The 16,272-nt window shown below is 42.8% G+C and overlaps 1 protein-coding gene across 7 annotated transcripts in view; it reads left to right on the forward strand.

Annotated features, from left to right (window-relative positions):
• Positions 1-16,272, forward strand: part of Dnajb6 (DnaJ heat shock protein family (Hsp40) member B6) — a 61,587-nt gene that overhangs the window by 27,412 nt on the left and 17,903 nt on the right. For 5 of the 7 annotated variants that reach the window (XM_058573451.1, XM_058573197.1, XM_046422878.2 and 2 more), the window contains 3 exons: positions 6,932-7,063; positions 8,167-8,308; positions 10,120-10,190. In XM_058573451.1, the coding sequence (XP_058429434.1) occupies positions 6,932-7,063; positions 8,167-8,308; positions 10,120-10,190 (345 nt within the window). The other 2 variants (XM_058574022.1, XM_058574353.1) reach the window with 2 other exon arrangements.

The raw sequence follows: 16,272 nt of genomic DNA on the forward strand, positions 1-16,272 counted from the left end.
TAGAGCACATGCATATGGGCCCTTTTCAAAATGTTAATTGGAAGCCAATTTGAATGAGGATGTTACCTTCATTTGTCTTTCATCACAGGACACCAGTGTTGTTCTTGGATGCCAAAGTCCTTGGTAATAGTAGGCCTTTTCTTTTGATACCAAGGATTGAACCCAGGGGTGCTTTACCAATGAGCACATTTCTAGTGCTTTTAATTTTTTATTTTGAGACAGGTTCTCCCTATTTGCTTTAATAAGACCTTGCTAAGTAGCTGAGGCTGGCTTCTGCCTTATGATCCTACTGCCTTAGCCTCCCAAGTCGTGGGATTACAGGTGTGTGCCTCTGTGCCCATGGACAGTAGGCCTTTTATTGATCCATTAGAATGATTGTTTGGAACATTGGGTATTAATTAACATTTTTATTTATATTCTCACTTCAGAAAGCCAAAGCAGAGTGGGAGGACTTTCCCAGAGAGCCTTGTCATGCTGGCACTCCCGTGTATCTTTCTCTATGAAGACTCTGGTCTTGCCAGCCTCGGTGAAGGAAACCCTTGTAGCAGTGGGGAACTTCCCGTGGGTAGAGCCAAGGGCAGCCCGCTGTTGGGGAGGAAGGAGCCTTGTGTTGAGGGTGAAAATAGGCTGACTTTACAGAGCCATGATCTCAATTTGGTGTAGTGAGTCAGTCGTTTTACTCCCTAGGGTTCGAGGAAGTGGCCAGTGAGGACTTGGAGCCTAGTGAAGAACTAGAGCAGCCCTGTTTTGAGGAGGCAGTGGAAGATTCTCCAAGTGACGAGAACAGTGAGGTTTTGGATGTGATATCCAGCGAGGAGCTGGACCTCTTTAGTGAAGAAGAGCCAAGCGAAGGCTGTAGCCGGGGCCAGGGTGAACTTCTCAGTGAGGAGTTGGACCTCATATCCAGCGAGGAGGAAGCCAGCCCTGGGGACACAGAGGAGTTCAGCGAGGAGTGCGAGGAGCTGCTGAGCGAGGAGGAGCAGTACAGTGGGCCAGAACTTGAGGCACTACTTGTTCAACAATAAATTGCAAAAGGAACTGCCCCGTCTCTGCTTTATAAGAAAGTTTAGTTTATTTTAAAGTTTATTCAGAGTGAGAAAATTTCTTCTATCACATTGGTAGTATACTTGGTCACGTGACCTTTGCTACCTTGGAGATATGGTTAAAGAAGGGTGGGTTATTGAAGCACCGAGTTTCCAGGGGCTCCTGTAACAAAGTACCTCCAACTGAGTGGTTTAACAAACTTCCCTCTCATAGTGCTGGAGGTCAAGTCCAAGATGAGGCGTTAGCAGAGCCCATTCCTCCTGGAGGGGAGGGAGAAGCTGTCCCAGACTGATTCCAGTCCCCTGTGGCCCCATAGGGATGTTGGCTTGTTGGGTGCTTTTCTCCTGTGTCTGCTCATCCCACTCTGCAGCTACCTGTGTCCACGTTTCCTTTTGACAGTGGCACCAGTTGGACTAGACTCAGACCAATGACTTCTTGTAACTTGTATCTGCCAAGACTTAATTGTGAATAAGATACCATTCGTTGGTTGAATCTTTTTGAAGGGCCATAATTCAACCTGTAATAGACTTTCTAAGCAGAGTCACTTAGGTTTTTGTCGTAGTCTGTTCATTTTAGAAACTAGCAGCAGACTTTTTTCACTTTTGTACCAGGGATTGTATTCGATCACAGAGTGACATTCTCAGCCCTATTTTGTATTTTATTTAGAGACAGGGTCTCACTGAGTTGCTTAGCATCTCACTTTCTCTGAGGCTGGCTTTGAACTTGTGATCCTCCTGCCTCAGCCTCTCAGGCCACCAGGATAATAGGTAGTCGCCACAGTGCCTGGCTAGCAGCAGACTTTAGAAAAGGCATGTTAAGATGGTTTAGTCTTCATGTGGATTTATGATCATAGCTGAAGGCACTGCTGTGGTTCACGTGGGAGCAAGTGTCCTTGGATATTTACAAATATCATGCATATGACACCTACACAAATGAAGTTTAAGAAAGCTAGAAAGAAAATTTAAAGTTCATTTATAAACAGATGTTTTTAGGGGTTTTGGTTTTGCATGTAGCTCAGCGCTTCTCTGCCTGTAACTTCCCAGATGAGTCCATTCCTTGGGGAGCTGTTCTGGTGCACACCACATCTGAGTCTGGTTCAGTGTGTGCTGGGGAGCTGGCCTCTGGGAATGGCTTGCCCTCGTGCGATGCAGCATTCTTACCTGCTTCTGCATGTGTCTCAAGTGATTCAGCACATTGCTTCCTCTGCCCTTCTTCACAAGCAGCGGCTTTCTTGGGAAGGTCATTTTGAAACTTGTGGTCTTTGCCATGAGAACCTGGCATTGGCCACCCCTGCAGCAAGCTTGAGATGTTCTGTGAGGTTTCAGGTGCTGTTTTTGAAATGAAGCCAGCAGTCAGCTCTCTGTGGCATTTCCTGTTTATCCTTCTATACCCACCCCACCAAGGAAGGCATTAGTATCAGATCTGTTTGTTTGGTTTTTACGCTGCCCCTTTTGACACGCTACTAGAGATGGCACATAGGGGTTTCCACCAATGAATGTGCGCTCATTTTTGGTGTCTATCTAAATTGCCCGGGCTGCCTCAAAATTGGGATGCTCCTGCCTCATTCTGTGTAGCTGGAGTTCTATAGGCATGCATTACTGTGTGCCTGATTCATAAGCTTTTAATGTTTGTTGTGGACCACCTAAAGGTTCAGAGAGCCATACCCTTACCTGCATACAGAAGTTGTCCCCTGGTTTAGATTCAGGCTTTGTAGGAACAGTGTTGGGGGCAGTGTCTTTTGTAGAGCTCTTAATCCCCCTGTGGCAGAAGTAACATGATGTCATCTTTAAGCAGGAGCAGAAGGGCATGCAAGAATCTGCTGTCCTCTCAGGTTCCTACTGGTAGGGTATGGGTCCAGTGGCCATGTCTCTGATACCATCTTGGATCAAATCAGCACCCCAAATGTAGAAGGTTTGAGATGGTCACCTCCTAAACGAGAACAAGAGAACTTCTATCACATAGGAAGGGTGTTTTTTTTTCCCTTGGTGTTGGGGGGACCAGGAATTGAATTCAGGAGCACTCAACCATTGAGCTACCTCCGCATCCTATTTTGTATATTATTTAGAGACAGAGTCTCACTGAATTGCTTAGTGCCTCGCCATTGCTGAGGCTGGCTCAGAGTTCCTGATCTTTCTGTCTCAGCCTCCTGAGCTGCTGGGATCACAGGTGTGTGCCACTACATCTGACCCCCAGCCTGTCTTTTATTTTAGTTTTGGGAGTCTGGCTCTTAAACTAGGATCCTCTTGCCAAGCTGCTTTGATTATAGGTGTGGACCACTGTGTCCGGCTCACATAACAAATTTTCACTGTAGCTGTCACATTTCTTGTCCAGGTTGTCAATCTGTTCTGTGGGGACACCCAGGTGGAGTGCAGCTGGCATGCTGGCACTGACAGCTGGTGGCACAAGTAGAATGCACAGATCTTATCTGGATTATATGAAAGTTTTATCCTCTGGCAAAAGCATGACATGTTACTAGATTTAGTTGAGGGTTATAGTTTAAGTTTTCTTTCAAGTATTAGAGCAAGTGGGACATTCAGATCTCTTTACATGGAAGCTCATACCTGAACTTCCTATGGGGTGACGACTGCTGTGGAAGGTGGGAACTACATCATCAATCAGTGGGTTTAACCTCTTGTTAACTGTAGAAGCTCCTCCCACTCCTTTGCCTGGTGCAGGGTTTGGTAGCACCACTATCCACTCCCAACCCGTGCCTGGCCTGGTCCATGCCATGGTGGACGTGTTCACATGCCCTGTTGCATATTCTGCCTCCCCTTCTTCTGGCCTCTTTAGCTCTTAGAACCAGCAAACAGTGCCCACTTTTCTGCATGCAGGACTTTAAACTCTGTATTCCTGAGCTTACCTTTAGGTGGAGCTGACTGGGCATTCCTTGTTCAGAATAGTTCTGGGTGTTTTGTTTTTTTTTTTTCTTTTTGTACCAGAGATTGAACCTGGGATGATTAAGTACCAAGCCATGTCCCCAGCCCTTTTTATTTTTTAAGACGGGGCTTTGCTAAATTGCCGATGTTGCTTTCGAACTGGTGGCTTATGCCTCATTCTGCAGTGATCAGCTGGGATTACAGGTGTGTGCCACCACACCCAGCCAGAATATTCTTAAGGTCGTGTGTGTGTGTGTGTGTATGTGTGTGTGTGTGTACACCCAGGATTAAACCCAGGGGCCCTTAATCACTGAGTCATATCCCTAGCTTTTTTTATATTTATAGTCTCCCTTGAGTTGCTTAGCACCTTGCTGAGGCTGGCTTTGAACCCGTGACTCTCCTGCCTCAGCCTCCCTAGCAGCTGGGATTACAGGCATGTCCGGCTTAGTGTATCCGTCTGTCACTTGCCTGTTCCCATCTGTCCTTGAGCTTCCTCAGTGTCTGCTTCTCTCCATCTCTAGACCTCCCTAGGGTATTGCTTCTCCCCTTTCCAGTTGCTGCAGCTTTTCTTGGGCCTAGTTGACTTATAAACCTGCGTCGTTCCTGAGTCATTGGCTGGCTGTGTGCAGTGGTGGGCATGCTGTCACATTTTTGACTCTTGGCATACGCGCTTCCTGGTTTGCCCTCTCTTGCCCTCTGGCTTGGATGCATGCCACACTAATTATGTTGTTCTGTGTTCTGGATGGATTCTGTCTACATGCATTCATGTTTATCAGGAATACTTGTTTTTATTCCTTGTACATTTTCCATTTTTCTGGAAGAAAAACACAGTACTTTATCACTGAGAACCCAGCTAAATTACGAAGTAGTATGTATAAATTGTGTTTTCAGTGAAGCTGTCCTTGATTACCACTGCAAAGAAAAACTTTCGGAGCTCATCTTCTAAAGGTTGTGTTGTGGAGCTGGGGTTGTAGCTGAGTGGAACACTGGGTTAGCACATGTGAGACACTGGGTTTCGATCCTCATCACAAGATAAAAAAATAACAAAATAAGGATATTGTCAATCTGCAAATAAAAAATGCATCGCTGGATTTAGGGTAAATTATTCATTCTTAATTTGTCAATACACGTTTTATTTTTATTTTTTCCACTGTAAACACATTTAATTGTCCTTTTCAACAGAAGTATCTTAGTAAGGCTTACTGCAGCATTTCCTTAATCTTCATGTTTTTCTTTTCTTTAAGTAGACTTACTATGCATGTGTTTAAATGATAAGACAATTTGTCTATACTGTGTAGAAAATCACCTTCTTACTTCATAAAGCTGACAGATTAGAATACTGCAATTTTAAATTAATGATCTGTATACTTTTTTCTAACCTGAACTTATGTAGAGATTATTAAAAGTTTTAAAAACATAACTGATTATAAGCATTTTATTACTGTTTTGATTTTTTTTTTTTATTAAAATGCCTATTTCTATTCTAATCCTATTTCTAAAGCTGAGCAAGCTGGTTGAATCTTTATTTCCTTAACGGTATTTGTAAGATACAGCTTCATAATGCCCTGTAAACAATGCATAAATGTAGTTTGATACATGTTTTTGCATTTGAAAATATTGTGTATTGCAAGTGGTTTTACACAAAATACTGAGTAGTAAAAATTTTACAATTACAATAATGTAATTCAAAGTTTTAACCAAAGAAAAAGTAAATGGCACAAGTTGAGCAGTCAGTCTTCTGGGATGTTTGTAATAATATAACCTGATGACTTTGTAATTTTCTGCATAAATAATTTTCATTTTTTTCCCTTCATTAAGACAAATTTTCTGAACCTCCCTCTCTTTCAATTTCTATTTCTTGTTTAAAACCAGGTATTAACTGTCTTGCTTTCCATACCTTTGCTTTATCAAGTTTTGCAAAAAATAGTTTATTTCTTGCTCTCCTGAAAATTCTTGGTTTTGATTAGAAGTCTAAAAAAAAAAAAAAACCTGTAATTCAAGCAGCTTGGGAGTCTGAGACAGCAGGATTGTAAGTTCAAAGCCAGCCTCATCAATAGCAAGGTGCTAAGCAAATCAAGGAGACCATATTTCAATAAAGAGTAGGTTTCTATAGGTCTCTAACACCACATCTCCATATAATGTCTGCTGAGAAGGGTCCAGGCATTTCCATTGTCTTCAGAAAAATCAATGACCACATCCCTTAATGTCAGTGGTTTCATTTCCTGGCTTTTGGTATGCTAACTTTTTTCCCTGATAGTTTTTTTCAGCTCCTGTGTAGTGCAGAAACCAGGAACTCTTGACCTAGGTTTGGAAGCATAGAAATAAATTCAAAGAATCTACACGTCTTATTTTTGATTTTTGGAGCATTTTGGTATTTGAGCTATCAATGAGATACCCACTGATGTCTATAATTTTCTACTAAAATTGCTTCAATCACAGTGTAATGTTTGACAGTTAACACTGGTTTAGATTGTACTTAAACTAATAACTTAAAAAAATCGTTTTTGAAACATCATCTTACAGAAACGTGAAAGGTGTTCTTGGGCTTCTTGGCTAGATTCGTGGGCTACTTAAACATTGCCTACTTGGTGCCCCATTCTGAGTTTATAATGCTCCAGTAGTTCATGTTGTGTCTTAATTCCCTGAAGAAGGCAGCTTGGGTTCACTGGGTACAGCTACCTGTGTGTGAAATCAGGTCTCGTCGCCAGGAGCAGTGTCCCATTAGGACACTAAGCTAAAGGCAGCAGGCAGCTCTGGTGAAATGCGGGGCAGTCCTGAGTTTGTGTGTGTGCACGCGTGCATTTTTGGTCTGTGTCGAATGTTTACCTTGTTATGTGCCTTTACTTGAATTAAGGTAGTGAGAAAGTATCTCATGATAAGGCCTGGTTATACTACTTGTTTTATTTCTTCTCCAAATCTATTGGTAAGTTAAGGCTTTAATCTCTTTTCCTCCTCCCATGAAAAAAAAAATCTAAAAGATTTATACAATACACCTTTCTGTTTGTTTCTAGAAGATACATTTGAAGACTTTTTTGGGAACCGAAGAGGTCCCCGAGGAAGCAGAAACCGAGGTGCAGGCTCATTTTTCTCCGCTTTCAGTGGATTTCCAACATTTGGAGGTGGATTTTCTGCATTTGATACAGGTATTAAATCCCTAGATTTAATTTGTTGTTAGAGGAGAAATTAGTGCTTAGAACACTTAGAGCAGTTTGAATTATGTTTATTCTTTTTAGGAGAAGAGCTTTTTGCATTTGTCAGGATTTTGCGTGTACAAATCAGTGCTTAATGACCTAATTATTCAAGAATGTGAGTCATTCATAAGGGATACCATATAATGAAATTCCTGGCTAAAAGGGTAATGCATGTTTGAGTAGGCATGAAGCAGCTGCAGTGGACAGTCTTGCTAAACTCTGCATGTGTTCTTGCCTCCCTTGCAGTTAAACAAAAGGGCACAGTCCCATCTAAGCAGTGTGTAGTTGGATGGGATTGGCGGGTTGGCCCATGGCCTGGGGTGTGTGACCTTAGCCAGACTGTTCCCTTGAAGTGTCCAGCCCAAGCACATGGTCAGCCACAGTGGTTGGTGATGTGCCTACAGAGGTGGGTGCTCCTGGGTCTGACTTGAGTTAAACTTTGGTAGTTTGAATTGCCATTTTTTGCACAGTTGAGTTCATTCCCCCTCACCATGATACCTATGTTACCCAGCACACAGCTGCCTTGGTTGGGCTTCTGTGCATGGTGTGCCTGGCTCTCCCCAGCAGAGCTCTCAGTGGGTGTCTGTAGTTTGCCAGGCTGGGCCTGGTGAGCATACAAAAACAAGGTTGTTGAAAACATGAGGGAAACGGCACTTCATCTAAGCCAGTGTCTGGGGCTTGTGTTAAGCAATCCTGCCTTTAGGTATTATTGTGGGCCGGCTTACTCCCTCTTTTTTTGCCGTTGGTGCCCCATGTGCCATGGGGTGCCAGGTAGATACAGTGGGAGGCCCACCGCCATGCTAGAGTGTCAGTGAGGTCTCAGCCACTTGGGAGTGGGGAGAGATGCCTAGAGGGAATCAGCCAGACCACCCCCTGGTTGTGGATACTGCCAGTCCTCTCAGTGCCCCTTGTGCTACAGTGGTTTTGGCAAGAGCTGCTCTTGTGTGGCTTTCGACATCAGATGGTCTTCTGCTAAATTTGAACTTAGTCCTATTTTTGAATTAATACTAGTCATTATTAGCCCCCAGTCATCTTTATTCTCTGTTTTCCTATAGGATTTACTTCATTTGGGTCACTAGGTCACGGTGGCCTTACTTCATTCTCTTCTACATCATTTGGTGGCAGCGGGATGAGTAACTTCAAATCAATATCAACTTCTACCAAAATAGTAAATGGGAGAAAAATCACTACAAAAAGGTAGAGTGGAATTATGCATTTTATATTTATTATGTCAGCTTAATGTTTCATTGGTGTTGTGTACTGCTTATCAGTCAGCTGAAGTATAAGCTGCATGAAAAATTTCTTAATTAGCTGGAATCTTTCTTTCCAATGTTTTCTTCCTCATTTAAAAAAAATTTTGTTATATGACAGCGATTTTTTTCAGTGTTTTTTGTTAAATTATTAGAAGTGATCTTTATTTAATATGTAATAATGTGTAATAAGTTTTCCCAACATTGTTAGAATGATAAAATGAAAAACCATTAGTTGTGGGCTGGGGCTGGGGCTCAGTGGTAGAGCACTTGCTAGCATGTGTGAGGCACTGGGTTTGATTCTAACCACAGCATATAAATAAATGAATAAAATAAAGGTCCATCCATCTTAAAAAAAATAAAAACCTCTACGTTTAATTTATCAAAAAAAAAACTTTTTTTTTTTCTTCATTTATTGCCTCAATGTATTGTGAGTCCACCCCAGGGGCAGATTTTTCCCCCCCTTAAATGTGGTGTTGGATTTTAGAACCCAGGGCCTGTGTATGCAAGGCAAGCACTCTACCAACTGAGCTATATCCCCAGCCCTTAATTTATTTTTTGTAGTCCTGGGAATTGAACCACAGGGGTGCTCTACCACTGAACTCTCTTGACTCTTTTAAAAATTTATTTATTTGTTTGTTTGTTCTAATCAGTTACTCATGACGCCAGCATGCTCTTCGATTCAATGTACACAAATGGAGCAGAATTCTTTTTACTTCTGGTTGTACTCAAAGTAGGGACACATCATTCTTGCAGTCATACATGTACTGATGTAATCATGACCGTCCCATTCCACCATCTTTCCTACCTCCATGCCCCCTCCTCCTGGACCCTTTTTATTTATTTTGAGTCAGGTTCATGGGCTGATCTGAAACTTGTGATCCTCCTGCCTCAACCTCCCACTTTGTTGAGATGACAGGTGTGCATCCCTGCCACCTCTCCCTGCTGCCCTGTTGTGAAGAATGGAAGCTAGGGTCTCAACCTCATACATTCTAGGAAGTGCTTTACCAGGGCTGCAGCCACCCCTCCAGTGCTGGGGTTGAAACCTGGGGCCTTTGGCATGCAAGGCAAGCCGTTCTGCCATGGAGCCACATCCCCAGTTCTAGCTTTAGCAGGGAGGTACACCTTACACAACAGTGTGAACACCTCAGTCATCACCCTTAAAGGATCTGCTTTACTTGCTTATATTGGTACTTGGAATTGAAACTCAAGATTGCTTAACCACTGAGCAATATCCTAAATTGCTGGGACTGGCTTTGAACTTGAGATTCTCCTGCCTTGTGTCTCCCAGTCACTTGGATTACAGGTGTGCATCAGTGCTCCTGAGTTCCTTAGTATTTTTGATGAACAGTATCTGCATATATTTATCAGTCAGCCTTGCAGTATTTGGGATGATTTATTATTCTCAGGATAAATAGTTTTTTGTATTGGGGATTGAACCAGTGACACCTTACTACTGAGCCACATCCCGAGTCCTTTTTATTTTTTGAGACATTGTCTTGCTAAGTTGCTAAGGCTAGCCTCAAATTTGGGATCCTGCTGCCCCACCTCCAGAATTACTGGGATTATAGGCATGTACCACTGTGCCCATCAGAATAAATCTGTTTTAAGAAAGATAGACCGATAGGTTGTCTTTGTTTTCCAGTTTGCACACCACTTTTGTAGTAATGCCCTTGTGAATTTATATGTATTATATTCACTCTCATATAAATATTTTGTTCATTTACAAAAGAGGTTTAAATGAATTCTATCCTACAGAATCGTCGAGAATGGTCAAGAAAGAGTAGAAGTTGAAGAAGACGGCCAGTTAAAGTCCTTAACGATAAATGGTAAGGAGCAGCTGCTACGCTTGGATAACAAGTAATTCAACGCACGCATTTAACAGAAATGTTAAACTATAACAAGCACCATTTGAGGATTAACAGGAACATTTTTTTGAAGATTTCAGACGAACTCGACTTTCAGTATAATTGTACCTAATCAAAAGTATTTATAAACAGCTCATCGGAGCCCCTATTTGTCATAGACTTTTGAGTTTATTGTTGGGACCACACAATAGGACCATTTTTTTTTGTCTTTAAAATTGTTGTAATCTCTGTATGCACTTTGCTTTTTTATTAAACATAATCCAAGGTGAGCCTTGACTTTGAGTAGTGCTAGGACAAGATTGTATTCTAACACCAGCATGGATCTGCTTCCCATTGTGTTTGACATGTGAGCCAAGTAGTGTCAGCCTGCTGTGAGCTAACAATGCCAGGATGAGGCTCCTGTAGAAGTAATTTGGTTTTGTTTTTTTTCCAGTATTTAGTAATGAAAGATATTAATGCATTAATGGTAATACATTTCTGGTTTAATATAAATTTAAGGATGTTTTCTAGTTGTGCATGAATGCTGGCAACTTAGTAAAGTTTTGACAATTGTTTAAATATGTAATGTTAAGCTTAGGTTTAAAAATCTAGTAAACTGGGTCTTTGTCATTTGCTTAAAAAAAAAAAAAAGAAAATAAATGTGAATGTGTTTGGTGCATTTTTTCCTGAGTGGGGTCTGCAGCCTCCTTGTGTCTGTGTATGATTTTGTGCCTGGGCTTCTAGTGTCACTCCATTAGTGTTCCTTTCATCATTAAGGTGGATACTGACTGAAAGGCACATGTAGACATTTTCTATTTGGAGAGTGTGTAGAGATTATAAAGAATTATCAGCAATCTTAAGAGATTATTAGCAATGTATTGAACATGTCAGTATAACATTTATATGGGGGAGGTGGGTAAAGCTTGTTAAAAAACCATTGAGCCACATCCCCAGACCTTTTTATTTTTGAGACAAGGCCTCCCTCCCTTGTTGAGGCATCCCTTGAATTTGAGATCTTCTTCCTCATCTTCCCCAGTGGCTGGGATTATAGTTGTACACCACCAATTTCCATTCTTTAAAGCATATTGTTCTGTAGGATGTATATGATATGATGTAAGATCACTTAAGCACAGTATACATGGTAAAGTAATGGAATCACAAGAAGTGAGCAAAAATAAAGTTGCTGCTTTTCTCAGTCTGTAAAACCTTTTGCAATTACCATTGGTAAGCAGAATCCTAGCTCAAAATCACAAATATTAAAAAAAAAAAAGGCCTTCAATTGCTTTTAAACAGTGCCCTGGCTGTTGTGTCGTGTGGTAAGCGCCCCCCCCCCCCCCCGCCATTGTTTTGAGAACGAGCAGTATATGGTCCTTCCCTGACTTTTAGCCCAGGTGACCAAGCTGTGGGATTTTCTATTAAATATCACAGTGTCTGTAATGAACCTTTTGTTTCGCTACTGCAAGTAAGTAAACAGTATTTTAACAGATGCCATAGGAACCAAGTGCAGCAGTAGGTAACAGGTAGTTAAAGAGTGCCATACGAAAGACTGCAGTGAGTGATGGGCCTGGGTGTGTTAGGAGATCTTGGCACATGACCTCTGGTTGGAGGTAGGTATGCGTCCTGGGACCATGCTGGTACAGCTAGAAGTTTGCATCAGAAAGCCTGCTGTCAGCACAGATGATTTTGTTACAGAACGAGAACTTTCAAGTTGGGTTTATTACGTTATTAGTAAAATTGACAACTTACTTGTTTTTCAAATTTGGTTCCCTGGGTTTTTGAAGAAGATATTAAGTTCATTGCATGAGAAATGAGTCCAGAGTATAATATGAAAGCACCTTTGAAAAGTTACAAAACTGTTTTGTAGCAGTGAAAATACCATTTCCAAGATTGACATGGCAGAACAGCATTTCATGTAGATAATAAGTCTCAATAAATTTGATATTTCTTTTGTTTTCTGTATTTGAAAAGATGTCTCTGTAGTGTGGATTGCCTTTTAAATTGAAATCTGAAAGCAGCTCGATGCGTAGGTGAACTTGCTTCTGCTCACTTCCACCCAAAGGGTGGATCCCATGCCCACTGTCAGGAGCTGCTTCGTTGGTTTGTGGCCAGTGTCCTTGTGGCGGAGGACCTCTTGTGAGGGACCAGTTTGCTGCATTTATCTTACCTCTGTCAAGCTTCCTTTTCTCTGTAGTTAGGTTTCCACAGTTGACTTGATTGAGATTACTGGTGGGTTTTATCCTGTACTTCTCAACAAAATGTAAGCTCAGTGTCCATGTGTTCAGGTTTGGTTTTGGAGTTCTAGTGACTGTTACAATATTAAAGACAATGGCTCCGAGCATTATTTATCTAATTCCTACTGGGCGTTCTTCTTCTGGCAGATTTTCAGAAGATCCCAGAGGTTTAGTCTAACCATTTGATTAAGCTTCTCTTACAGCTTGAGGACATTTCTTTTGAAGCACAGATTCCTTCTAGGATGGTAAGATCTGAAGAGCACTGGGATGATCATCTTTGGAGCAGTTTGAATTTATTAGTTACCTACTAAATTGCTTATTCCTGTAGAACCACCCCCCCCCCCCACCCCCCCCCCCCCACACACACACTATGGGTGGAACCCAGGGCCTCCTGCATGCTAAGCACTGGGCTACCTTTCTAGTCCTTTTTATTTCATTTTTAGACAGGGTCTCCCCGAGTTGCCAAGAACTCACTATCTATCCTCCTGCCTGTCTCCTGAGTTGCTGAGCTTGCAGGCATGTGTCCCCTTGCTCAGTCTAGCTTGGGTTCTGTGTTGTTTGCCTGCTGGGTGGTGGTGTCCTTTCTAAGGAATACTAATGCACTGTGCAATGACAGATGTTCTCACTGCACCCAGCAGTCTTGGTACCTGGTTTCTCTCTCTTCTGTTGTGATCTCAGCCATTTGCATGCTCCCTGACAACATGGAGCTACGTGTTTCCTCTCTGGTGTAGGTTTTCAAGTGCAGTTATATGGAGTCACTTTGAACACTTGGTGTCCTATGGTCTAGAGGTAGCTAGCTGAATTATGAGACCAGTTTGGGGTGTGGTGGTTAAGTACAGACGAGATCTTGTGACCTTTTAGGGCCGTGCTTGTGCAGTTGGTAGCTGAACATGGCAGGAACTAGCTCATGTGTGTTGAGTTTATCCCTGTGTCACCTCTCCTGAGCCCTTGGGAGTCATCCCATGGTGCCACTTTTATTTGGCTTCCTTGCGGGCCCCCCCCCCCCATTGAACCCAGGGTCACTTGGCCACTGAGCCACATCCCCAGCCCTATTTTGTATTTTATTTAGAGACAGGGTTTCCCTGAGCTGCTTAGTGCTTCGCTGTTGCTGAGGCTGGCTTTGAACTCATGATCCTCCTGTCTCAGCCTTCTGAGCCCCTGGGATCACAGGGTCATGCCACAAAAGCCCAGTTTGTTTTGACCCTCAAGAGCTGCTTCGCTTTGAAAGCAAACTTAATTTTGAGTAGGGTCTGATGGGCAATTTTACCATCCCCCCAGTGTTGGGGATTGTGAGTCCTTTATTTTTAATTACACACACGCATATATTTGTGTGTGTGATATATAAATAAAAGAGAGAGGTAGAGAGTTTTTTTTTTTATATTTATTTTTTTAGTTGTCGTTGGACAGAGACTTGCCGAGTTACTTAGGGCCTTTATGAATTGCTGAGGCTGACTTTGAACTCTCTATCCTCCTGCCTCAGCCTCTTAAGCCAGCGGGATTACAAGCAGCTAAGATTCTAAGCATGTGCCACCACACCTGCTAGTGTTGGGCTTCGAGCCCAGGGCTTCTCTATCACTGACCTACATACCTGGCATTTTGTTTTGAGACAAGATGTTGATAAATGACTGAATCCTTAGGATTATAGGCGTGCACCAAATACCCCAGCTGACTCAGGTACATTTGGAATGTACTATTTTTCGCTTTTCTAGGGACCCAGACTTTGGTGCTGGGTTCTGACCCACAGTTGATTTATTAGAGGTAAAATTTGGGACATAACCCCAGTGCCCTCTCCCTCTTTTTATGGTGCTGGTCCCGGGGATTGAATCTGGGCCTCAGGTGTATTGCTAAGCCACTCCCCAGCCTCTGCAGCATAATGGAGCCGCTGATTCAAGGGCTGCCTCTTATTAGAAAAAAAAGCATAATTGTTGACCACAAGGTATGTCACTGCCTGTTTGCCCTCCTGTTTTTGTGGAGGAAAGTTCATCAGACCATCCAGGAGTTGACTGTGACCTGATGATTTGGGCGTGTCTTGCATTGCTGTACCTCCAGTGAGGTCCCTGGAAGCTGAGTACTTTCTTTGGTGTTCTCATTCTGCATCAGAGCCTGCATCCTCTGTTTAGCTGGTTGAGCCTCCTGTTCAGGGCATTGTTCCTCTGTGGAGCAGGCCCTTCTCTCAGTGACTGTGTTCCATGTCGCCAAGTGGTCCGAAGCTTGCTGCTCAAGTGGCCTTCTGCTTCACCTTTCTCTTGTGCCCTGCCCTGTGGCTATCTTGGTCATGTGTTTAGATAGTCTCTGGCCTGATGACACGGCTTTTCAGAGCACTTTCCCACATTTTCATTTTGTACCTTGACCTTTGTGTTAGAATTCCCAGCTTTCTCCCAGACTTCGTGCCATCTTTATCCCGTTAATTTGTTAGATATAGCATCTCTTTTCTTGTGTACTTTTGTTCTTGAGGATTATTTCTGTGCCAGATCCCCTTATATCAGGTACAGTGATTACCTGAAAGGACAGCTCATGGAAAACTCTTCTAGTCCGTTCTTTCAGATGCAATGCAAAGTCAACTCCAGGTACCCTACAATCCTGAGTTGCATTGAATTGGTAGATTCACTTCACTTCCAGGAACAATATGGCTGACTTGGCCAGCCTTCCTTCCTACTTTGGGTAGTGGTGGTGTTAGGATCCAAGCTCAGGCTTTTGCCAGGTGTGTTGTCTCACATGTATAATCCCAGTGGCTCCAGAGGCCGAGGCAGGAGGATGGCCAGTTCAAAGCCAGTCTCAGTAATCGCAAGGTTCTAAGCTCAGTGAGACCCTGTCTCTAAGTGAAATACAAAATGTGGCTCAGTCCCGGAAACCCTGTCTCCCCCCACCAAATAAAAACATCTAACGAAAAAAATTAATGCTGTTCATACACATGTGCACTTCTTTTTGTGCATCTGTGTGCTGAGGGTTGAACCCAGGGTCACTTTGCCACATTCCGAGCCCTCCCGAGCCACTGGGATTACAGGCGTATGCCACCTTGCTTGACTGTGCATGCCCATTTCTTAAAGGAAACGTAGGTGGCCAGTGTGGTGGCCCACTCTGTAATTCCAGCTTCTTAGGAGGGTGAGGCAGGAGAATCATGAGTTCTAAGCCAGCCTCAGCAACTGTGAGGCCCTAAATATCTCTAAATACAAAAGAGTTCAATCCCCAGTAAACCGTGCTCCCTCTTCCCCCGCAAAAAAAGGGAACCTGTTTATCATGTCGTCTTTTTACTTAGTTCCTTTAATGTAGTCACTCCTGGATTACTCTCATTTCATTTTGCAATTTTTCCCCCCTTTTTTTGATACCAGGGATTGAACTCGGGGGGGGGGGGTGCTGGGGGCATTCAACCAATGATCCACATCCCAGGTATGGCTTCACACAGTGGGATGTCCTGGTGATTTCCCTATCCAGGTTCTCATTCTTTATTTATTTATTTATTTTTTAAACCAGGGATTGAACTCAGGGGCACTTGACCACTGAGCCACCTCCCCAGCCCTATTTTGTATTTTATTTATTTAGAGGCAGGGCCTCACTGTTGCTGAGGCTGGCTTTGAACTTGCAATCCTCTTGCCTTATCATTCTGGGTGCTGGGACTATAGGCGTGTGCTGCTGCGCCTGGCAATTTTTTTGTTTGTTTGCCGCTGAGCTTTATCTCTAGCCATTTTTTGGGGAATGGTTTTGCTACCTTGTCCAGGCTGATCTCGAACTTGGGATCCTTTTGCCTCTGTCTGTAATAGCATTTAATTTTTTTTTTTAGATGTTGATGGACTATATTTTATTCATTTATTTATATGTGGTGCTGAGAATTGAAC

The sequence above is a fragment of the Marmota monax genome, unplaced genomic scaffold (assembly GCF_021218885.2).
Source record: "Marmota monax isolate L192 unplaced genomic scaffold, Marmota_monax_Labrador192_F-V1.1 WCK01_AAM20220418_F8-fsc00275, whole genome shotgun sequence".
Lineage (NCBI taxonomy): Eukaryota > Metazoa > Chordata > Mammalia > Rodentia > Sciuridae > Marmota > Marmota monax.